This window comes from Odocoileus virginianus, chromosome 17 (assembly GCF_023699985.2).
Source record: "Odocoileus virginianus isolate 20LAN1187 ecotype Illinois chromosome 17, Ovbor_1.2, whole genome shotgun sequence".
In the NCBI taxonomy this organism is placed as follows: domain Eukaryota; kingdom Metazoa; phylum Chordata; class Mammalia; order Artiodactyla; family Cervidae; genus Odocoileus; species Odocoileus virginianus.
In genome coordinates this window covers 4,455,655-4,476,883 of record NC_069690.1, presented here as the reverse complement: position 1 = coordinate 4,476,883, position 21,229 = coordinate 4,455,655, and the positions used below count along the sequence as shown (strand labels likewise).

The 21,229-nt window shown below is 40.7% G+C and overlaps 1 protein-coding gene across 4 annotated transcripts in view; it reads right to left on the bottom strand.

Annotated features, from left to right (window-relative positions):
* Positions 1-233: 233 nt before the first annotated feature.
* The window catches only part of TOM1L1 (target of myb1 like 1 membrane trafficking protein), a 61,265-nt gene continuing 40,269 nt past the window's right edge, over positions 234-21,229 (bottom strand). For 3 of the 4 annotated variants that reach the window (XM_020908569.2, XM_020908568.2, XM_070478476.1), the window contains 9 exons: positions 20,501-20,634; positions 16,508-16,568; positions 16,003-16,120; positions 14,403-14,499; positions 7,383-7,434; positions 5,538-5,643; positions 4,912-4,993; positions 1,443-1,505; positions 234-853 (listed from right to left, as the gene is read on the bottom strand). In XM_020908569.2, the coding sequence (XP_020764228.2) occupies positions 1,451-1,505; positions 4,912-4,993; positions 5,538-5,643; positions 7,383-7,434; positions 14,403-14,499; positions 16,003-16,120; positions 16,508-16,568; positions 20,501-20,634 (705 nt within the window). In that variant the 3' untranslated portion in view covers positions 234-853; positions 1,443-1,450. The remainder of the gene's footprint in view (positions 854-1,442; positions 1,506-4,911; positions 4,994-5,537; positions 5,644-7,382; positions 7,435-14,402; positions 14,500-16,002; positions 16,121-16,507; positions 16,569-20,500; positions 20,635-21,229) is intronic. The other variant, XR_002316778.2, reaches the window with a different exon arrangement.

The window sequence follows — 21,229 nt, the reverse complement described above, 5'->3', positions numbered from 1 at the left end:
TAGTAGGCTTCCAGCATTTCTTGTGATAATTCCAAGTCCCCAGATTTTAAATTATAAGTGAGATTGTGAAGATTTACTAACATCAGTTCTTCTGGAAAAAAAAAAAAAAAAAAAAAAGTTCTTGAACTGTTTTAATAGTAGTTCATTTGTCATTATAATTTATGACAAAGGAAAGTACAAGTTATCCTGAATGTTTTCCAGTAGACTTTCTTCCAAAAAGACAAAAACAACCATTTAGTGTTACAAAGAATTGTATTTAAAGGCAACCAATGTAGAATCCAGTGACCTCTTGAGGGTACCTGAAATACAGTTGAACTACAATCATCAAAGCTTTCACAACTTATAATTCTAAAAAAGAGTGTTATTTATAAAGAAGTGCAAATTGACTTATACATTCAACTTTAGTTAAATAAAGGCACTCAAGTATTCTTCCTGAATAATACAGTCGTGCTTTCACTTACTAACAATTATTTTGTCCTGAAACAGTCTTCATCCACTCTTGCCCCATCTCCTGTGATGATTCTAAATGAGGAAGGCCTGTGAAAACACAAGGTGCTGCACTTAACCTGGTTGGCCTAAGTACCATGAACTTTTGTTCTGCCTAAGTTTTAAGGGAATATATGTCACAACCAAGTTCTTCCAAGATAAAGCTCAAGCTGCTGTCAGAAACCACATATGTAACTCTCGAACCGTGACTCTTCTGTCTAAACCTCGTTAATGCAGAGGAAAAAGTTTCACTGTGGTTTTGAGGTTTGGGAAGGTCTTAACTTCTGGGTCTCAAAGCTGGACAGGGTCCCCCTTTTGGAAAATTGGCACCCATAACGCTGCCAGTGAACCGGTCATCCGTTTCCACCTGGAATAAAAGAAGAGTCAATGATCTCCATCCTTTCCCCCTTCCCCCAGCCCTTGATAACTAGGCAGCCACGGTCAAGTAGAGGAAATGTGGGAAAGTAGTGCATGCTGCTTCCACGAGGGAAGTGTGGAGGGAGCAAATATGGTTAACAGGTTACTGGTGGCTGTGTGCATTTATTAGTAAATAAATGGAATGATCAGTAAAGCAACAGAATCCAGACCAACCTACAACAACAATAAATGGGTCCTACCAGTCCCAGTCAGCAAGTATTAACTGCACATAGAAGACAAATCTGATTCTAGTGCTAAGAATTTTTTATTGATTGATCAGCTGTTTTTGTTAGCATTAATATTTTTATACCATAAACCAATTTCTGCATTCCCAAGATTTATAATTTTTAGCTAACATGGTCACAAAGAATCTATCTCATTGATCATTACAATTTGAGTGCCATAGGAACTTGTGTAATACTTCACTCATCAAACTGCCAGACTGAGACGGCCCTTACAAAATGTAAATAATAAATGTAGAAAGTGACAGTTACACTAAAATCGTGTGGGATGTAAGGTGTGTGAGTTGAAGTCTTTACCTCAACAATCACTGACTTTGAGCTCCTTTGTGGTGGTGAACATCAATGTCTTCATAAATAGCTCTGAAACAAACACGCCATCATGGTAAATTGATAAATATGGTTATAGGTCAATTTCAATGTACTATTTTGGCTTTTAACTGCCATCTTAAAGCAAAAATCTGGTGCCATTGTAGGTGTTGAGGCTATATCAATAAATAAAAACAAAGGTCTCTGCCCTGAAGCTTACATTATAAAAACTATTTTAGATCCTAATGCTGCTGTTCCCATGCATCTTACAAATATTTATCTTATATAACCGTCTTATAATTTAATGAGAAATATGGCTCAAATTTGGACAGCTTGCTTTCTGCTTTAAAAAAAAAGCAAAAATTGTTCAGCTTTCCCTGGCTTAAAAACATTAGAAATTAATATTCTAGCTTATTTAACCAGTCATCTTTGTACTTTGTACATAGTCATTTTTCTGTGATAGTCTTCATTTGTCTTAACATATGTCTACAGATAGAAAATATCTATATCTACAAATATGGCATTAATATACACAGTATAGCAATACATGACTAAGAAAAAATATTTCATAAAAAAAGCACTTTGAAGACATAATCACCAACTTCAAGAAGTGCCAGTGTGGTCCAGAAATTCTATTTCTCTGTTTTGTCTTTCATTTTCCTCCTTCACTCTACTCAAATCTGGCGCCCCTCCTCTCAGAAAAACCTCATATCTTAATAAATTAAATGTCTTTACGTGGAAACCTGATGTTCCCATCAACAAATCTTCAAGTCTGTTTTCATCTGCACCATCATCTACTTTTATGATCCTATCTATTGACCCCTGGCTTCTTAAACAACTTCACTCAGTCTCCCTCCCTGAATCTTCAATTTCTTATTCTCTACCTCAGGATTCACAGATGTTCCACCATTTCCTATTTTATAAAATAATACAGTCCTTTATCCCATGTCTACTTAATTGCCTCAGTAATATTCTAGCTGCCAGACCACTTTCCCGAAACCCTTCGTGTTTTAAGTTTCTTTGTAAGTTACCTGTGCACTGTCTTCTTCATCCCTTTTTAATGCACTGAAATTTGCCTCTGTCCCTGTCAACTTCTACTGAATCACTCATGATGATCTGTTACTTGGTCCATTATCTGATGTTGAGTCCTTGTCTGTTTTCAGCAATGTTCATCACAGTTGTGCACTCCCTTCTTTTTGTTTCCAAACTGAGATTTCCATATCTGGTAATACAGGTTTCCTGTTATTCTCTTTTCTCTTGACTTTTCCATTTCTCTCCCCCACTGGGTCTGCAACACTGATTCCCAAACTTGTCACTACACTAAAAACTGCAGGTCTTAATTTGAATGTCACTTCTCAGGCTTTCTGTTATATATCGTCAAGTCAATATCTTTCATACTGTTAACACAAACTGCAAATACATGTTTGCTTGCTGATTTAATTTCTGGCTCCTTATTAGATTTGCCCTCCGTAAGGTTCAACATGATAAACTAGGCACCAATCATTTTCCCTTGTACATAATTGATTTTCGGTCATTTGTCAAATGAGTGAATTGTGTATGTATATGTATATTCATAAGTACTATATGTTCTGCTGGAGTAGAAATTCTTAACCTGGGGTTCATGGACAACCGGTGATGTAATAATCCCAGAACTTTCATGTAAGACTTTATGCTTCTCCTTAGGGAGAAGTTCCCTGGATCTCATGGAACATTTAAAGAGACTGAGACACGCTACCACCCAGAAAGTAAGAACTATAGTGGTGGTGGTGCTTCTTCAGTCCTTAAGTCATGTCCAACTCTTTGTGACCCCATGGACTGCAGCATGCAGGCTTCCCTGTCCTCCAGAATCTCCCACAGTTTGCTCAAGTTCATATCCATTGAGTTGGTGATTCTATGTAACCATCTCATCCTCTCCTGCCTTCTTCTCCTCTTGTCCTCAATCTTTCCCAGCATCAGGGTCTTTTCCAGTGAGTCAGCTCTTTGCATCAGGTGGCCAAAGTTTTGGGGCTTCAGCTTCAGCATCAGTCCTTCCAATGAATATTCAGGGTTGATTTCCTTTAGAATTGACTGGTTTGATCTCCTTGCAGTCCAAAGGACTCTCAAAAGTCTTCTCCAGCACCACAGTCTGAAAGTGTCACGAGCTTTCAAAGTGGTAGGGAGTTCCAAAACTTCAGCTCTCCAGCTTCTTGCTATTTCTTACCTTTAATATCTCCTGCAGCACCACATCTACCACTAACATATTCAGTGATATTTTATTGAACAGAATGAAAGTTTCACAATCTTGTTAGGAAAAAATATTTAATGAACTCCTAAGCTTATCGTAATAAGCCTGGGACTGTATAGTGGCTGACTCTTTAAGATGAGACAGGTTCTGCAGGCCCGCTTCATTCACTTATAAATCATTCCAAAACATCACTACCCTGAGGGTGTGAACCAGGGGGTTCGGGTCAAAACCTCAAATGCCTACACATGTCAGGCAGATCAGATGAAGGTATGTGGGGGGCCTGGTGAACTGAGCGCAGCCCCAAACTATTGGTAGCATGTAAAAATGCAGGCCTGGCACTGTTGTCATATCAAGCATCCAGAGGTTCAGATAGTGAAATATCCCACCTTTTAACTTGGCAATTAATTTTTACGTGCATATTTAAAATTCACATAGGTCAAACAAAACAGTTGCAGGCAAGATACGGCCTGCAGGCTGCTAGTTTCTAAACAATGATTTCTATAAAAATGCTTTAATCATTTTAAAACAATTTTGGAGGTAACTTTCAGTTAGTCAAAATATATTAAAACTAATGAGCCTGTGTGTGCATGCTCAGTTGTGTCTGACTCTGTGACCCCACGAACTGTAGCTCACCAGGCACCTCTGTCCATGGAATTCTCCAGGCAAGAATACTGGAGTGGGTTGCCATTTCCTACTCCACTAATGAGGCTACCATCCCATAAATATTTATATACACTTGACCAGTATGAAATCACAAAATAATGTTGCTTTAAGGATTCCGAGTTAAAAAGTGATTTTTACATTAATAAGCACACTGTTGTCATAGGTAGTGAAGACTAAAAACAAGTTCCTATGTAAGTTTTCTCTGGCATCAGTCCAAGGACAACTAAAATATCCCATGAACATTGTACTTAAGTCATCAATCAGTGAATAGTGCCCTTCTCAAGCTGGAGGGAATCTGACTTTCTTCCAAGGCGTCTATAAGGAATACGCTCATGCACATGATGGTTCTGCTTGTTTCTTAGTGTGCAGCCTCAGTGTTTTTAAGTCACAAGGTCAAGAATGACGAGACCAACGTTAAGAGCAACAACCACACAAAATTTCATAGGTCACTTTTATATTCGGTCATTGATTTCTGCAAAGGCCTAAACAAAGTTAAATGTATAACCAAATCCTGTGAGCTCTGCTACCAAAGGGAACCAAGACAAAAGAATGACCCTTTTGTAAATGACTTACTCTGTGGTGACGGCAGGAGCTAAGGGGTCAAACTCCATTACTTCACAGTAACTGGGGGGCTGGAGGTCATTCTTCGTCATCGCTGTAGGCAACAAAAAGAAACACATTGTGCTTTTTTGGGGAGATGCACACAAGGAGCACTCTCTACGACTCCGACTTCAAACAAGATGCTAACGGACCCCTGACAACCAGAAACACGCACGCTGGTGCCTCTGTGCTGCTGCCGGGTACAGCAAGTCTACAGACGGCCACTCAGACTACAGGTTCATTCACCGCAGCACTCAGAACAGTCTTCAGGGCAACACAAGCATCCCCAGTCTCCTGACGTCAGTCCGGGGCTTCCCTTACGGCTCAGCGGTCAAGAATCCACTTGCCAACGCAGGAGATGTGCCTGGATCGGAAAGATCCCCTGGAGAAGGGCATGGCAACCCACTCCGATATTCTTGCCTGGGAATCCCCATGGACAGAGGAACCCGGCAGGCTACAGTCCATGGGGCTGCAGAGTTGCACATGACTTAGTGATAGATGACAACAACAGTCTGTTTTTAGTTACCAGTAAATCTCTAGCAGACCCATCTATTCTCATAAATTTCCTTATTTGGTGCAAATAATAAGGTCTTGAGTACCTGGATGATTGCTGGGCAGAGGTGGCAGTCTCTGGTTTGATGGTGTTGCTGGAACGGTCTGCAGGCTAACTGGCTGCAGTAATGCTGCATTTGAATGTTCCAGAAACTGAGGAGAGCAGAGCACACGTTCAAATAAACATTCTAAGCTTTTATGATTTTGATTCCTAGCCTTCCAGTGGCACTATCCCAAGAACCATATATTCTCAATCAGATAAGAATTACTAATGATTAGTTTTAGTTTAATGACTTAGATGATTTAATGATTTAAAACTAATGATTAGTTTTAGTTTAATGATTTAAATGATTTAATGATTTAAAACTAATGATTAGTTTTAGTTTAATGATTTTAGTTTTTAAGGTAATATCCCCTTACAAAACCTACTGCTTTTCTGCCTGGTTTCATGCCCCCTGCACCTTAATTCTCATATAAAATGTAAACTTAAATAAAATATATTGCTTAAAAAAAAACAAAAACCAGGAATGTATGGCTCAGTCCAGAGTCTCCTGTCTCACACTGAATATAAAACCTTGGCCTCAAAGAGGCAAAACCATTAAGTACAAAAAAGCGTATCTGTCAGACCTGGTCAGGAGAATGCCTCACCACGGGGGACACGGACCAGAGCCCTGTGGGTCCTGCGATTATCTGAGGGGACACGGGTCATGCGCTCTGAAGCAGGCAGAGCCAGTGCAGCTGAGGCAGAGTAGGCCGAGGGAGGGGGCCGGCCGGCCGCACAGCGCAGAGGCCGTGGGAGAGGTCAGAGGGCTTCTCAGGCTTTTATTGAGTAAAGTGGAGTCAGAGAACCACAGGTGGCTTTAGAGCGATGAGTAACATAAACTTTACTTTTAAAAAAAGACTGCTCTGGTTTCTGTTCCGAAAACAGATCGTATGATGGGGTGGGGGTGGAGAGGGAGGCGGAGGCTGGAACAGGGCAGCCCTGCAGGCGGCCACCGCAGTATCCATCTGATGCAGCTTGCTCGGGAAGTAAAGGGAAGGTGGGAGGAAGTGGCTGGATAACAGATATATTTTGAAGGCAGAGGTAAAATGGCAGAGGTCAAGCACAGTTTCCCAAGGTCTTTGACCTGAGCAACTGAAACAGTGGTCATTTGCAGAATGGGGAAGACGGCAGGAGGAGCAAATCGGGAGCTGAGGCTGAAAGAAAGCAAGGGGAGATGTGAAGTGGAAGATGGAAATGTGAGTTCTGCGCGGGGGGAAGGGGTATGGACTGGAAACAACTTGTAAGTGCTCAGAGTCTGAGTGGTATTTCATGATACGAGACCAGAAGACCAGAGAGGAAAGAACGTGGGCAGAGAAATCTGAGGCCCGACTCCCGGGGTCTCCAACACTGAGAGGCCGGTGGAGAAGAGGTCAGCAAAGGGGTGCAGAAGATAGCAGCGGGGAGCCGGAAGGGAGCGGTGTCTGAAAGCGCGTGTGCGGACAGGAGGGCTGACCGGCTCTCAGCTGCTGACCAGGTCGGCTGAGCACTGAGCTCTGCGGGACCAGCCAGTCATGGGGAGGTCCCTGCTGACCTCGCCAAGAGCTCAGCCCCTGGGGCGGCTGAGATGAGAACTTGTCTGAAGTCCCTCGGAGGACGGGAGGAAACAGAGCAAAGACAGCAAACAAGCAGTTCCAAGGGAATTCGGATCCTTTACTATCTTCCTAATGGAAGTGAGACTGCGCTTATCTTGAAAGATTCAAGAGGCAAAAGGAAAAGCCCTCACAAGGGCTTCATTAACACCTTATGAAGAAATTTTGAGCAGAATGTGTGAAGCAAGGACTGGGAGCTCCATTGTAGCACGATAATCTGCTCCTTGGGGGCACTGCCCAGGAAGGCCTTCATTACTTACACTCTCGTATGTGTGACTTGAGGCGAGGTTTTGGCTGGTCCTTTGGGCAAACCTAGGATAGTGTGATAATACAGCATGATTACCCTACAGTGAAAACAATCAAAAAGACGACCCTCCTGGTCTAAAAACAATACCCAAAATGCACCTTCAGACTGCACAGAAGTATTAATTTCACAGCACAATTGCCAGTGGTGTTGGTGCCCACCAGGTCACAATGCCCAAACACCAAAGAGAATGAGGACAAAGTACCGCTGCTGGGCAGCGGCAGCCCGAGACCCTGGCGTGCACACTCTATCGGTCAGAGCAGAGCCTTCAGTCTTCGCAGGAGCAGCTGCCACCCCACCACTTCTAAAGGATGAAAGGCAAGGCAGAGCGGAGCTGAGGACGCGGGGACAGTGTGAAGTTGGAGTAAACACACTTGCCCTGTCTCTTTCACCAAATGCAACTATAAAATCTGGACAGAAGGCATGGAATAAATATCTGAGAACTGCAAGGTAAATTACAGGCTAACTGGGAAAAAAGACTTGAATTGGAGCATCAATGAATTGTTGGTAAAGTTACCATGTTCTGCCCCTCTGGGCACGCAGGGCAGCCTAGAGCCCAACTGGACAGTGAGGATGTACAGAGCTCCAGGAGAAGACGCTCCTTCCCACTCAAGGAGCAGGAAAGGGAACCCGAGTGCCCAGAGTGTGCGGGGCAAGCCTTGTCCCTGTCTTCCTCTTCATCTCTCTGACCTCTGGGCAATCCCACGGTGGCCGCAGGGACCTCAGCGGCACGGCCTGATGGGGCTTACACCTCTGAGAGGCGACTTCCACTCTAAGAGGGCAGCTGTGATCAGCCCAAGAGGAGGCAAAACTGTTTCTTTTATCCTTCTGTCCTGCCGTTCCCAGTACACGCACAGTCACGGAAATGCATGACACAGCAAACTTGCAGCTTTCTGACTGGAGAGACGGAAAAGGGAATCCCAGGAGAGTGAAGACGGAGGAATTCAGGAAAATGACCTCAAAGCTGTTTATGAGATCCTGGGCTTACACCCTGATCTACACACCCATGGCTGATCCCAATCAATGCTAAGATGCTGAGAGATGAACACACAGCCTGCTGTCCAGGCCGAACAGTGATGACTGGGTGGCACGTGTGTGGGACGCATCTCAGTAACACTGCAGTGGCTTCGAGGGTTTAACTGACATCAGAATGAAAGCACGCAGGAGGCAGGCTGAAGCCGCGGCATAAACCTCACTAGGCTGCCTGCTAAAATCAAAGTACCAACGTTCTCAACAGGATTTACATAGACCAGGTGTTTCATATCATTAAAAATGCTCAAGATACAACCCCAAATCACTATGCATATGAAAAACTGAGAAAATTAAAACTTGCAAGAGAAAAGACAGCAGTGGTTGATACCTATTAATAGAGGACACAAATGATGAAATTATCTCACAATTTTAAAGCAACTATTATATAAATGTTTCAACAAGAAACCGTTAACACTTGAAAAAAAAAACATTCAATAGAAGTTCTCAGCAAAGAAACATAAGATAGTAAAGAAGAGTCAAATGATAGTTTTAGAATTAAAAAATAAAATTAACTAAAATTTAAAAAAATACAGAATGAGAATGAGCTAAACAGCAAAATGGAGCTGACAGAGGAAATCAAGTGAGAAAAGCAATGAACAGACCCCTAGGGATCTATGAGATGACAACAGATCCAATGGGGGCATCCAAAGTCCCAGAGGGAGAGCCAAGTACATAGCGCCGAAAAGCATACTTGAAGAAATAAAGGCTGAAAACTTCACAAATTTGATGACAGAAAAATCCAGATTCAAGAAGTTCAGTGTAATAAGCTGAATGGAGGCTCCCAAAGAGTTATGTCCTTGTCCTAATTTCTGGAATCTGTGACTGTCACGTTATCTGGGAAGAGTCTTTGCAGATATAATTAAGAATACTGAGATGATGTTTGAGTGGGCACTACATCCTATGATACGTGACCTTAAAACAGAAAAATGGGGACCTGAGAAATGCCGGGGAGAAGGCAATGTGAAGATGGAGAAAGAAAACAAAGTGTGTGGCCACAAGATACAGAAGTAGAGGAGTGTCTACGCTCCCCAGAATGCGGAGGAGGGAAGAATGACTCCTCCCCTCAGAGTCCTGGGAGGGGACGCCTTGCTTCCATTCAGACCTCTAGTCTCCAGAACTCTAAGAAGGTGAGTTCCATCACCCACTTTGTGATAATGTTTTCATGATAGCCATAGGAAACAAATACACTCAGCAAAACAAAGACAGCCATACTTAGACATATCATAATCAAACTGTTTAAAGTTAGAAAAAAAGAAAAGTTCTTGAAAGCACAGACAGAAAGAAGTAACACAGAGTCAACACAGGAACAAGAGTTTGAATGAATGTTAGATTTCTCATTAGAAGCCATTTAGGCCCGAGGACACTGGGGCCGTGTTTAAAAACTGCTGGAAGCAAAGAACCATTAGCCCAGAATCTATGTCCAATGACAGTACCCTTCAGGAACAACAATGAAAATGAAACACACACATGAAACATACTAAGACGCTTTCACTGCCATCAGATCTAAAATAATGCTGAAAGAAATTCAGAGACAAGGGAGACTGTACCAGAGGGACATGAAAGGAGAGCAACAGAAATGGTAAACGCTAGGTAAATATGGCGGACTATTCTACACTTCCTGAGTCTTGGAAATTTATATAAGGGTTGAAAGGAAAAACTGTATTATGAAAAAATTGTAAAATAATTATTCATTGTCTGGTAGTGGTTTTTTAACATATATATACATAATATATATGATAACTATAATATAAAGGGGAGAGCTGTATGATAATAAAGTTTCTATATTTCAAGTGGGAAAATACTGGTTTTAAATACACTAAAAAAAAAAATGCAATTCCTAGAGCAACCAGTCCTCCCCTCCCCATATATAAACTGTACAAAAATATAATTTCAGAATAAAATGGATACTGAAACATCCAAATAGCCCAAAGTATGAAGGAAAGAGGAAACAGGAAAAAACAAAAAACAGCCAAAAAAACAGCAAAGGAAACAGACAGAAAAGCAAATCACACAATTGTGGTCCTAATCCAGACATATATTATATTATTATTATATTTATTATATTTTATTTAATAATATAAATGGTCTAAGCATACCAATTAAAGACAGATATTATCAGAGTATATAAAAACACATGACCCAACCATAAGTTATCTGTAAGACACTCACTTCAAATAGTTAAAAGTAAAAAGGTAGAAAAAGATATACCATGCAAATACTAATCAAAAGAAAGCTAGAGTGGCTTTGATTACAATCAAAGTAAACATCAAGGTAAAGACAATTGCAAGGGATAAAGAGGGACGTGACATAAAGATAAAGGAGCCAATTCACCAAGACGACAGCAATCCTGAAGGCAAATGCGCTGAAAGAGCTTCAAAATACAGCAAGCAAACAATTTTACATAACCTTTCCAGAAATACCACGTACCATACGACTGTTCAGACCCTATTGTCAAAAAGACCGACTGTAACGACACAGAACAGACGGTGGCTGCAGGGGGTGGGGGTGGGGGTGACTATAAAGGACTAGCTTAAGGAAGTTTTTTTGGATAATGAACAATTCTATATTCAGACTGTGGGGATGGTTACATGCATCTATATATATGTAGGAAAAACAGAGCTCTGCAGCAAACAAAAAAAAGGTCAATTTTACCATATGGAAATTGTAAAAATAAAATTAGAGTGAAAAGAAAAAATAGAGAGCAGGTACTGAAATCAGACTCACTTGAATCTGAATCCTCTTTCTGCACTAGTTGGACCACCTTTGTTTGGCAAGCTGATATTCCTGTCTTGGTTTCCTCGCCAGGACAGTGAGTCCTGGGGGTCCCTTCCTCAGAGCACTGCAAGGAGCACTAGATTAAGGAACCAGGGAGCGTTTCTTATTCTTAGCCTGCTGCCTGATACTAAGCAGGCTATAAATATGACTTTATCCTATCATCACCACTGCTTTTCAGGAACCCTTCCCATTATGAGAAATTCCATCACTCATTTGTTCTGTAATAAATTATACTGCAAACGAAAGAGGGGTGGAAAAATCTTAAGACTGTAAGATATTCTGACAGCTGATTGTGCCTCTCATATTTAATCTTTGGGCTGCCCAGCTGGCTCAGATGGTAAAGAATCTGCCTGCAATGCGGGAGAACCAGGTTCAATCCCTGGGTCAGGAAGACCCTCTGAAGAAGGGAATGGCAACCCACTCCAGTATTCTTGCCTGGAGAATTCCATGGACAGGGGAGCCTGGCAGGCTACAGTTCATGAGGCTGCAAAGAGTTGGTCATGACTGAGCGACTTTCACTTTTTTTCGCAAGTAATCTTTCACACATGATTCAACTCAGATCCATGCCTTAGGTAACATTAGTGCTTCAATTTCCAACACTATAAAAAACTGGTCTAGTGACAGTTTCACTCAGGTTAAGTTTTCAAAAATTAGAAAATATATGTTCAAAAGACATCATCTAGAAAACAAAACAGATGTCACCCATTATCTTTCATTCCAGTGAATTCTAAGAACTATTATTTTGATATTTGGATCTTGGATAGACAATCATAATAGAGTTTCTAATGATCAGCTGATCACTGTTTTATGGTTCCCCAGAGACTCTTTAAAACTAAAGATTCCTGCTATTGAATAAGAGTTTCTGGGGTCTAGCCATTTTATTTTTTAATAGTCACTCAAGATTTTTATGCACCTTGAAGTATGAGATCCATGAAACCAAGCACTTATTAGCTAGGATTTGATCTTTGTGTGGTTTTATACATTTTTTTTGGTAATGGGATTTCATTTATATGGTCAATCTTTCCCAACAAGATTTGCAGGATAAAGGAAAACAGAATCCGCTACTTCAGACCACATAATTTACTAAGCAACTTCACTGGAGTTCTGCCTACATTTCAACAATGACTTGCAGCTCAGAGGTCAACACCAGAAGGCGTCCAGTGAAGGTTCTGACCCAACCTGGTGGTTCACACGACAGCCACATCCCAGCGCGTGAATCTCTCCTTCTCTCTTCTCCCCTTACACACTTTCCTCCCCTCTTTTCCTCCCGAGTTTGATTCTCCTTTCTCTTCTCCTCCCTCTGCACCTCTTTTAACACAGAAAAGCAACTAAAAAAAGTCCAATGACATAAAAATACAGCCAAGATATGCTGTTGTATGAAAAACAAAAGAAAGTTTTGAAATAGTACGTACAGTATGCTGCCCTTCATTTAATAAAGAAGAAAAATAGCTCATATTCCTATTTACATACAGACCCTTTGGAAGGGTAAGTAAGAAACTAACAAAGGAGTTCCCTGGGTGGAAGCAGGTATGACCTGAGGGAAGGCAATAGGCAGGCTAGGAGTGGGGGGAAGATCGAGGACTGTCCTTGTGCGCATTTTTATATTGCTTTGATATCTGAAACACGGAGATGTACTGCCTATTACCTGAGATACATATATTTAAAAGGGAAAAAAGAATATAGGACTTGATGGAAGGCAAAGTTAACTTCTGTTTATTTTTTTGCTATTTATCTACTCCATCCTGCCTCTTCTTAACCTTAGGTAACCAAGCTTTGTTTAGGTTCTTCTGCATTTTTCTTCTCTTTCTTTATGCAAAGAGAGGCAAATATTAGCATATATTATTTCCCACTTTCTTACACAAATGCAAGAGATCATATACACACTGCTTTGCAGCTTTTCTCACTTAATAAACTGGTGATTGTCTCTCACGTAGAGGGCACACTTTTTTTCCACAGCAGTGTAATATATTATGTAGATGTTTATTTAACCATTCCTCAAACTGAAGGGTATTTGTTTCCAATTGTTAGCTATTGCACAAATGTTGTCAAGAACAATTGACTTTATTTTGCATCAGTGAGCATAAATACCTAGAAGTAAGACTACAAGTTCAAGGTACATTTATAATTTTAAATACATTTATAATTTTAACAGAAATTGCCACGTGCCCCTAATAAGAACTGCACAATTTTGTTATAGTATTTGTCTCTCCACAGTCAACAAACCACGTTAACAAACATGCAAGCTGTGAGGTTAAAAACAGTCTTATTGCATTTTAACTCATCCTTCTGTAACTGTAAGTAAGGCTAAGCATCACTGAGCAAAAATATGTTCTTAGGTCATTTGTATTTCTTTTTTGGTAAACTGTTAGTTCACCGGATCTGCTAGTTAATTGGTATATGAACTTGGGTAAGTTCTGTTCTCTATATCTCAGGCTTTTTTCCTATAAAATGGGAATAATGATAACAGCACTGATTCAAGAACTACTGCAAAGATTAAATGAAATAAAAACAGCTCAGCAAAATGTCTCCCACATAGCGAGTGCTCTGCAATCTGTGTGGCCATTTCTGTTCTCACTGTCAATATATTTTTCCTACCTCCTGTTACCACTAAAAAAAAAGAGAAACAGGATTTACTGAATGCTTATTATGTACAGAGTGCTATCCTAGAAGGTACATGTAGCATTTCACAGAATCTTTTTAAGAATCCTAGAGAGGATTCTTGGAAGAAAAATGAAGGCTCATGCTGGTTAAGTTTCTCATTCAAGGTCACACAGCTACTAAGAAACAGTACTGAAAGTCTAAATCAGTTATGTTAGATCCCTAGTGAAAATGAACGTGTTAGTTGCTCAGTCATGTCTGACTCTCAGACCCCATGGACTTTAGTCTGCCAGGCTTCTCTGTCCATGGGATTCTCCAGGCAAGAATACTGGAGTAGGTTGCCATTCCCTTCTCCAGGGGATCTTCCTCACCCAGGGATCGAACCTGGGTCTCCTACATTACAGATAGATTCTTTACCATCTGAGCAACCAGGAGCAGTATTGAAATTCTGTATCGGTTACATCAGATTCCTAAGTCTCCACCTTTTCTATTATGTTATGCTTTCTTAAATATGAGGAATAGGAATAAGAATGAGATTGAATTAGTTCTGGAGTATTACTGACATACTTACAGGGGTGTTTCTGTATTTTCCAAGGCTAGCAGATCCACCTGTGTATTAAGACTGGGTTTGAAGTTGTTTGGTACAACTGGACTCAGAGAGCTGAAATCTAGAACACAAAATGTACTTGTTCAGCTTTAAAACATTTTGTTTATCAGTTCTGTTGGATTTTCCATGGTTACCAAAAAAAAAAAAAAAAAAACCCGCCACCATCAAATGAAAGAGATTGAGATAGTTCTGTCACTATAAAATCATGGTATTTCCTCAAATAAAAATTAAAAATCATTTATGGCAATTAGAAAGAGAGAAATTCCCTGTCATAAAAAGAGGATGCTGTAAAGGTAACAAACATTATTATATTGGGTTTTCTAAAATCCCAGGCTGACTCAGAATGGAAGGGATTTTATGTCTTTTCCTGTGAAGCACAAAAGTAAAAAGTTGTGGTATACACAGAGTTCTACACTCACATCTCCAAACTCTTAAGTTCCCATAATCAAGAGATACCCCAAAGAGAATAATTATTTCTCCCCCGCTGTTACCACTGGTAAAAACCTGAAAACTCTTCAATATAATGGATTCCAAATATCCCACTGGTCTAAGAAAGCAGCTAACATTTTAGAAATGTGGAAAGTTATAAGAAAACCACAAGTTGAATAATACTGAATATTTTGATTCTAAAAAATCTTGCTAACATAAAAGGCAAACAAACTGATTTTAATTTGGCAGAAAAACCTGGATTTCAGGATTTTTCATTACATTTGGTGGTAGCTTAGTCACTAAGTTGTGTCCGACTCTTGCGACCCCATGGACTGTAGTCTGCCAGGCTCCTCTGTCCGTGGGATTCTTCAGGCAAGAATACTGGAGTGGGTTGCCATTTCCTTCTCCAGGGGATCTTCCCATTCCAGGGATCGAACCTGGGTCACCTGCATTGCAGGCAGATTCTTTACCAACTGAGCTACGAGGGAAGCCCCCATTTTACTTTGTAATTTACCAAAACTCTTTGGGAAGGATAATAGGTAACAAATGAATTAGACAAATAGGTAACCCTAAGCCTACAGTGCAACATCATCCTTTACTTTCACAAAAACCCATTAATGCAACTCACTTAGTAGGAAAGTCTCAAGAGTTGGGTTGCTAAGAAGTGACAGAACTGGACTGGTGGATTTCAACTTGGACTTCTCTGACTCAAAAGCCTGTGATTTATCCTCTACATTTCACCACTTGAGGCCTCATAATTTCTGATTTTTTCTCTCTGCATCAAATATTCCCTTACCTGAAGCTACAGTATGGCAGAGAAACCCAAAGATAATAGTGAATGGGTTCAGAGTACATCTAAATGCTGCCCAGGGAGTTGAACAAGCTGTCTAAGTAGGCCAGGCGAATCCCAAGCCAGTGGGATGGGTTTCAAGGACCTCCTCCCCTAGACGCATCCCCTTCCTGTACTGGGTATGACCTAACCACTGGCCAAGAAGTAATTACATCTCCTGATACAGTTCTCTGATACTCAAATTGACTTCAGTCCTTCTCAAGTTGCATTTAATCAAGAAACCAAGGAGAACTGTTTCACATCAAGCTCTTCTGCTGGTCTGAAAAGACCCATGTGCTTATTTACTTAAGTCTGAAAGCTGAGCATTCAGGGTGCTGACTTCTCCCAGGGTGGTCCTAGGCATCGGAAGGCTGGGACTCAGGTCAAGGAGATCTGAGGATGGGGCGGAAGGTTCACTGGTAGTCTGAAAACACAGGAAACAAAAACACAGTTTAGAAAAAAACTGCATCAGGCAGTTTATCATGGCTTTCTCCCCAGAGACTTCCCTTTGAAGAAAGGAAGCTCTTATTTTGGAGGTACCCTGGGAGAGAATTCTCCATTCCACTGGCAACACTAGGAGTAATCCCATCAAAACTGACATGGCTTCCCTGCTTAATCAGAGAATCGTCTTATGAGCTCTTATCAATAACTCAGTGAGTCATTAAGGCAAATACTCTGCACTACTAAAACATTCCAAATCGTTAATGCATATTTCTTCTTTTTTAAGACTTGTTTTAGGTAAGCTCTGCTCCTTACCATGCAATTTGTAAAATTTTTAATTGTTCATTTTATAACATTTCTATTTACTTACACTGGCATCTTCCCTCTGGTTCTTATTTTGCTCCAAAATCCTTTGTTGGTTTCGAGTAAACCTGTTTTGCAAGTATTTAAAAGAAAACAGATATGAAAATGTTATAATATTTAACAAATTATTAATATGCAAATATTCACCAATAATCAACTTCATCCATAATCAATTCCCAATAAAGTACTTTAATAACTTTTTCCCAGTTCTATGAGAAAATGGACAAATATTATAAATACTAATAATACAATCACCAAGTTTTACGGTCTCTATTAACATTATGTATTTCCTTGTACTATTTTTTTTTCCGTAAGTTAATCTATTTTAAACTTTGTTGAAATTATATCTACATAATTCAGTATCATAATTCCATTACGTTGACATCATTTTTCTAGTTATTCAGAAATACAACGTTTAGTGGTTGTATACTTTACCTTATGAATGTATCACATACTTAAATATTCTCCTTATTCTCAAATATGTTTGCAATTTTGCCAAAATTGTCCAAAACTATCATTCTACATAAAATTCAGTCAACATATTTTCATTGTTTAATCTTCATTTTTATAAGATGCTTGGCACCCAAAAATATTGACCTTTGACAACTTTGTTTTAATTTTACACTGTTCTTACTTCACTGTGGGTAAAGGAGCAGTGAAATAAATCAGTAAGAGAATAGGTTTGAACGAATAGTGAAGCTGAAGGCAGAAATCCAAAGTAGAAGCATTAGCTTTATTACTGAGTAGTTATAAGACCATACTTATGGACCTCAGTTGTCCAACTATTCACAGAGAATAGTAATGTTTGAGCCATTTCCTCAGAGAGCTATTTTAAACAGCAAGATATAGGTAGGTAGGTAATATAGGTGGATGAATGTGGACATGCTTTGCAAACTAAAAGCTGCTTTAGAAACACATAGTATTACTATTATGACACATCGATTCCATGAACCTAAACACTTTTAAAGTCTAAAAGCTTACACTGAATTAGAATATGGCTTAGATTTAAGGATGTTTCCTGTTCAACACACGGGCTTTTCTTCTGTCTGCTAGTGGCACTGGCTTCTTGCGTGCTAGCTAGTTATGTGCAAGGTGTGACCAACCCTCACAAATCAAACCTTGAGTAACAAATTTCTGTTTCCTTATTTGCACAACTATTCCCTGGATGTAACGAGGGGAAACTTTTGGAGATTCTGAAACAGGATGAGTGTATTTTGCCTGTGGGATGGATGTGAATCTTTAAGGAACAGAGCGCAAACACTGGTAAGCAGAATTATCCCCCTGACCCCACCAAGATACCCACACAGTAAATCAATGGAACAGTGAGCGTGTCAGGTTAGAGGGCAAATGGACTGAAGGTTGCCAGTGGGCAGACTTTAACTGGGAGATTATCCTGGACTGTTTACATAAAGCCCAGTGTAATCAGAAAGGCCTTAAATGTGGACAGGGAGACAGAGGAAAGGAAGAGGGATACAACGTGAGAAGGACCCCGTCAGACAACGCTGGCTTTGAAAACGGAGGAAAGGTGTCAGGAGCCAGGGAAAATGGCATAAACTGCACACTGCAAGGAAACGACCCTCCTCTAAAGCCTCCAAGAAGAAACAAAGTCCTGATTCAAAGCTCAATCAGAAAAAGCTGTTCACAGAAATAACCCACTCTCCTAACATCAAGACCAAATAAACACACATTCCCCCTCAGAGGAAGCTTTTAGTAAGTGGTCTCATGGTTTGCAATAATAGAAGTCTTCAAAATGAAAACCAGGAGTCGGGACCCGACTGAACACCGTATGGTTTCTTTAGCCATCTTCCTACTTAGAAAGATTTACATCAAAGCAAACGAAGGGTGAGAACAGCGAGTCCCATCTGCACAGAACGCTCCTCGCTCTGACAGTGAGACGCTCTGACAGTGAGACGCTCAGAGGAAACTTGTTCCACAGCTGGGCGTCTGCTTCCTGATTCTCCTGATTCATTCGGATCAGCGGGGGAAAGTCCAGACCGTAATTTAAAAGACTCAGCGGGACAAGAGGAGGAGGACAGGAAATGAACAGATTAACGAGCTAGCACCAGCGAGGTGCTTTCATCTATATTATCACATTTAATTCTCACAAAGAAAATAAACAAGCCCTTTCCAAAGAGGCAGTAGTCCCCTTTTAATAAACAGGAAAAAACCCCAGTCGTTAAAAAGTCAAGCAGTCTGTCCAGAATGAACAGCAAAGTTTGAAGCCAGGCCTGTTTACCTCCTTCCCTTAGTCACACGGGTCCCCTTCTCCATCAGCTGGTGGGAGATGCGGCCACTAACTCCAGAAAGGCTCAGCAAAAGCGGTTCCCCTAAGGGCATCTTGAAATGTCACTTTGCAGAAAACCTCTGGAATTTAGTGAGTAGGGGCCACATAAGGGAAAACTGTCCTACTCAAATGCCAATACAGTCCCTATTCTAAGGAAAGATCTAGAAGCAGTTTGGGGGGTCTTTAGAGGCCCAGGAAGGCTTAGGGATAGGTTTGGAAAGAGCCCAGGAGACGTGCCTGAAGCTGTGTTTATATTTAGCACTTTACCGAAGACTGAGGAGAAAGCCACCTCAGTCAAAGCAGCTGCCCTGCTCTGCCCTCCCCGGGGACAGGTCCCGGCGTCCCTCCAGGCCCGCTGTGCCCTGGCCTGCTCCTTCCACACAGAAGCTTCCCTGCCTTCTAACATGGGCCAGGTCTGCCTGTTATTCTCACCAAACAGACCTCGACTCCGTTCATCCATCTCCCTTCCGTGTGCGTGTGTGTGCATGTGTATGTAAACACACATATATATTATTGAAGGTGTTTTCCTGACTATAGGCTTAACTATAGATTACAATAGATTATAAGACTATTACTTATAAATAAATGACTTGGAAACAACTTAAACACCTAACCAGTGAACTATGAGAGAAGAATGGACTATTATGCAGCTGTTAAAAATAATGGTTTGGCTAAAGCATTTAAGAAACATAGGGTACACAAATACAGTGAAGAAAATCAAAGGAGAGACAAAAGGATATGTTCTTTATATCATCATGACTACAAAACAAAGTTTAGAAAAAAACTAAAATGTTTCTAACATTCTAACCTGTATCCACAGGTTCTTTATCTGTGGATTCCACATCCAAGGATTCAACCAACCTCAATATGAAAATATTTGAAAAATTAAAAAAAAAAAAATCCCAGAAAGTTCTAAAAATGAATTGGAATTTGCCATGCACCAGCAACTATTTACATAGCATTTACATTGTATTTACAACTATTTACACAGCATTTACATTTATTAGGTATAAGTAATCCAGAGATGATTTAAAGTATACAGGAGGATGTACATTAAAGTGTACATGTAACCTATGCATAGGTTACATGCAAAAACTATACCATTTTACATAAAGGACTAGAACATCTGTAGATTTTGGTGTTGCTGGGGGTGTGGGTTCCTGAAATCAATCCCCTACAGATACGGAGGGAAGACTGTATTTAACATTTTTGCCTTCACTCTTTTCTGGATGGAATTAAAAGAAAAACAAAGTTCATGTTCACGTACAGATTACCCTCGCTGCTCTGACGTTGTGTATACTATCTTCTTCTTCCTTCTCGCTACTGTTCCCTGTGGTTCTCCACCTCAAACTTAGGGTAAACCTCACTTTCACGACAACGCTCAGCCTGTACCACTGGTCTGTCTGAGACCCGATGATGTGCGCAGTGCAGACACCTGGTGATTCAGATCCAGGCTCTGCTCACAGGTCAGCATGTGAGCACAGCTTACACACTCATGAATGCCGCTCGCACTGCCCAGGCCACGCTCATTCCCGAAAGCCGTATCACATACTCCTGGAAGAGCAGGACCAGAATTCCCCGCCTTGGGAGGCAGGCACCCATGTCCAAACTTGTTCTTGATCTTTCTGAGCGCCCACCGGCAGGCACTGAGAATGCTGAGCACTGGAAGGTGTGCCCAGCCCTGGAGGACGGTCAGAGAGGCTGCCCACTGCTCACCTCTCACACCCAAGGATGGCATTGTTCAAATCCTCGTTCACTTGAATCAGCTCAGCAGTGACGTCTTCATTCTCCACCACCACAAGCAGGTCCATGATCCTCTCCTGCATCTCCCGACCCGTCTTATAAAGTTTCTGTCAAAGAAGGAGAGAGATTTCTTCTTCCATGCTAAGAACCAACTCATTAGCCCTTCTGAACTAGTGCAACCAAGGCTTCCCTGGTGGCTCAGATGGTGAAGAATCTGCCTGCAATACAGGAGACCCGGCTTCGATCCCTGGGTCAGGAAGCTGCTCTGGAGAAGGGAATGGCAACCCACTCCAGTATTCTTACCTGGAGGATCCCATGGACAGAAAAGATGCAATCTATGAGGTTGCAAGGAGTTGGATGTGACTGAGCCACTAACCCTTTCCCCTTTACTTTCATACAATTGTGACCACTTCCCCATGAGTCACCTATGGGAGATTACCAAAGTATTTAACTATGGACAGCTCATCCTTTCTCTATCAGAAGGGCCTCAGAACAGTATTTTCCTCTAAAAATCAAAATAGGGATCATAAAGACAACGTATTATACACTGCTATAACACTGGACTAGAAATTAGAACTGGTGTATAGGAATTCTAGGTTCATGGCTTATTAGAAAATAATTAGAAAGAATTATTATTTAGAATTTTTATATTTTATTTTTATTTTATTTTTAATTTATTTTTACTTTATTTTATTTTTCATT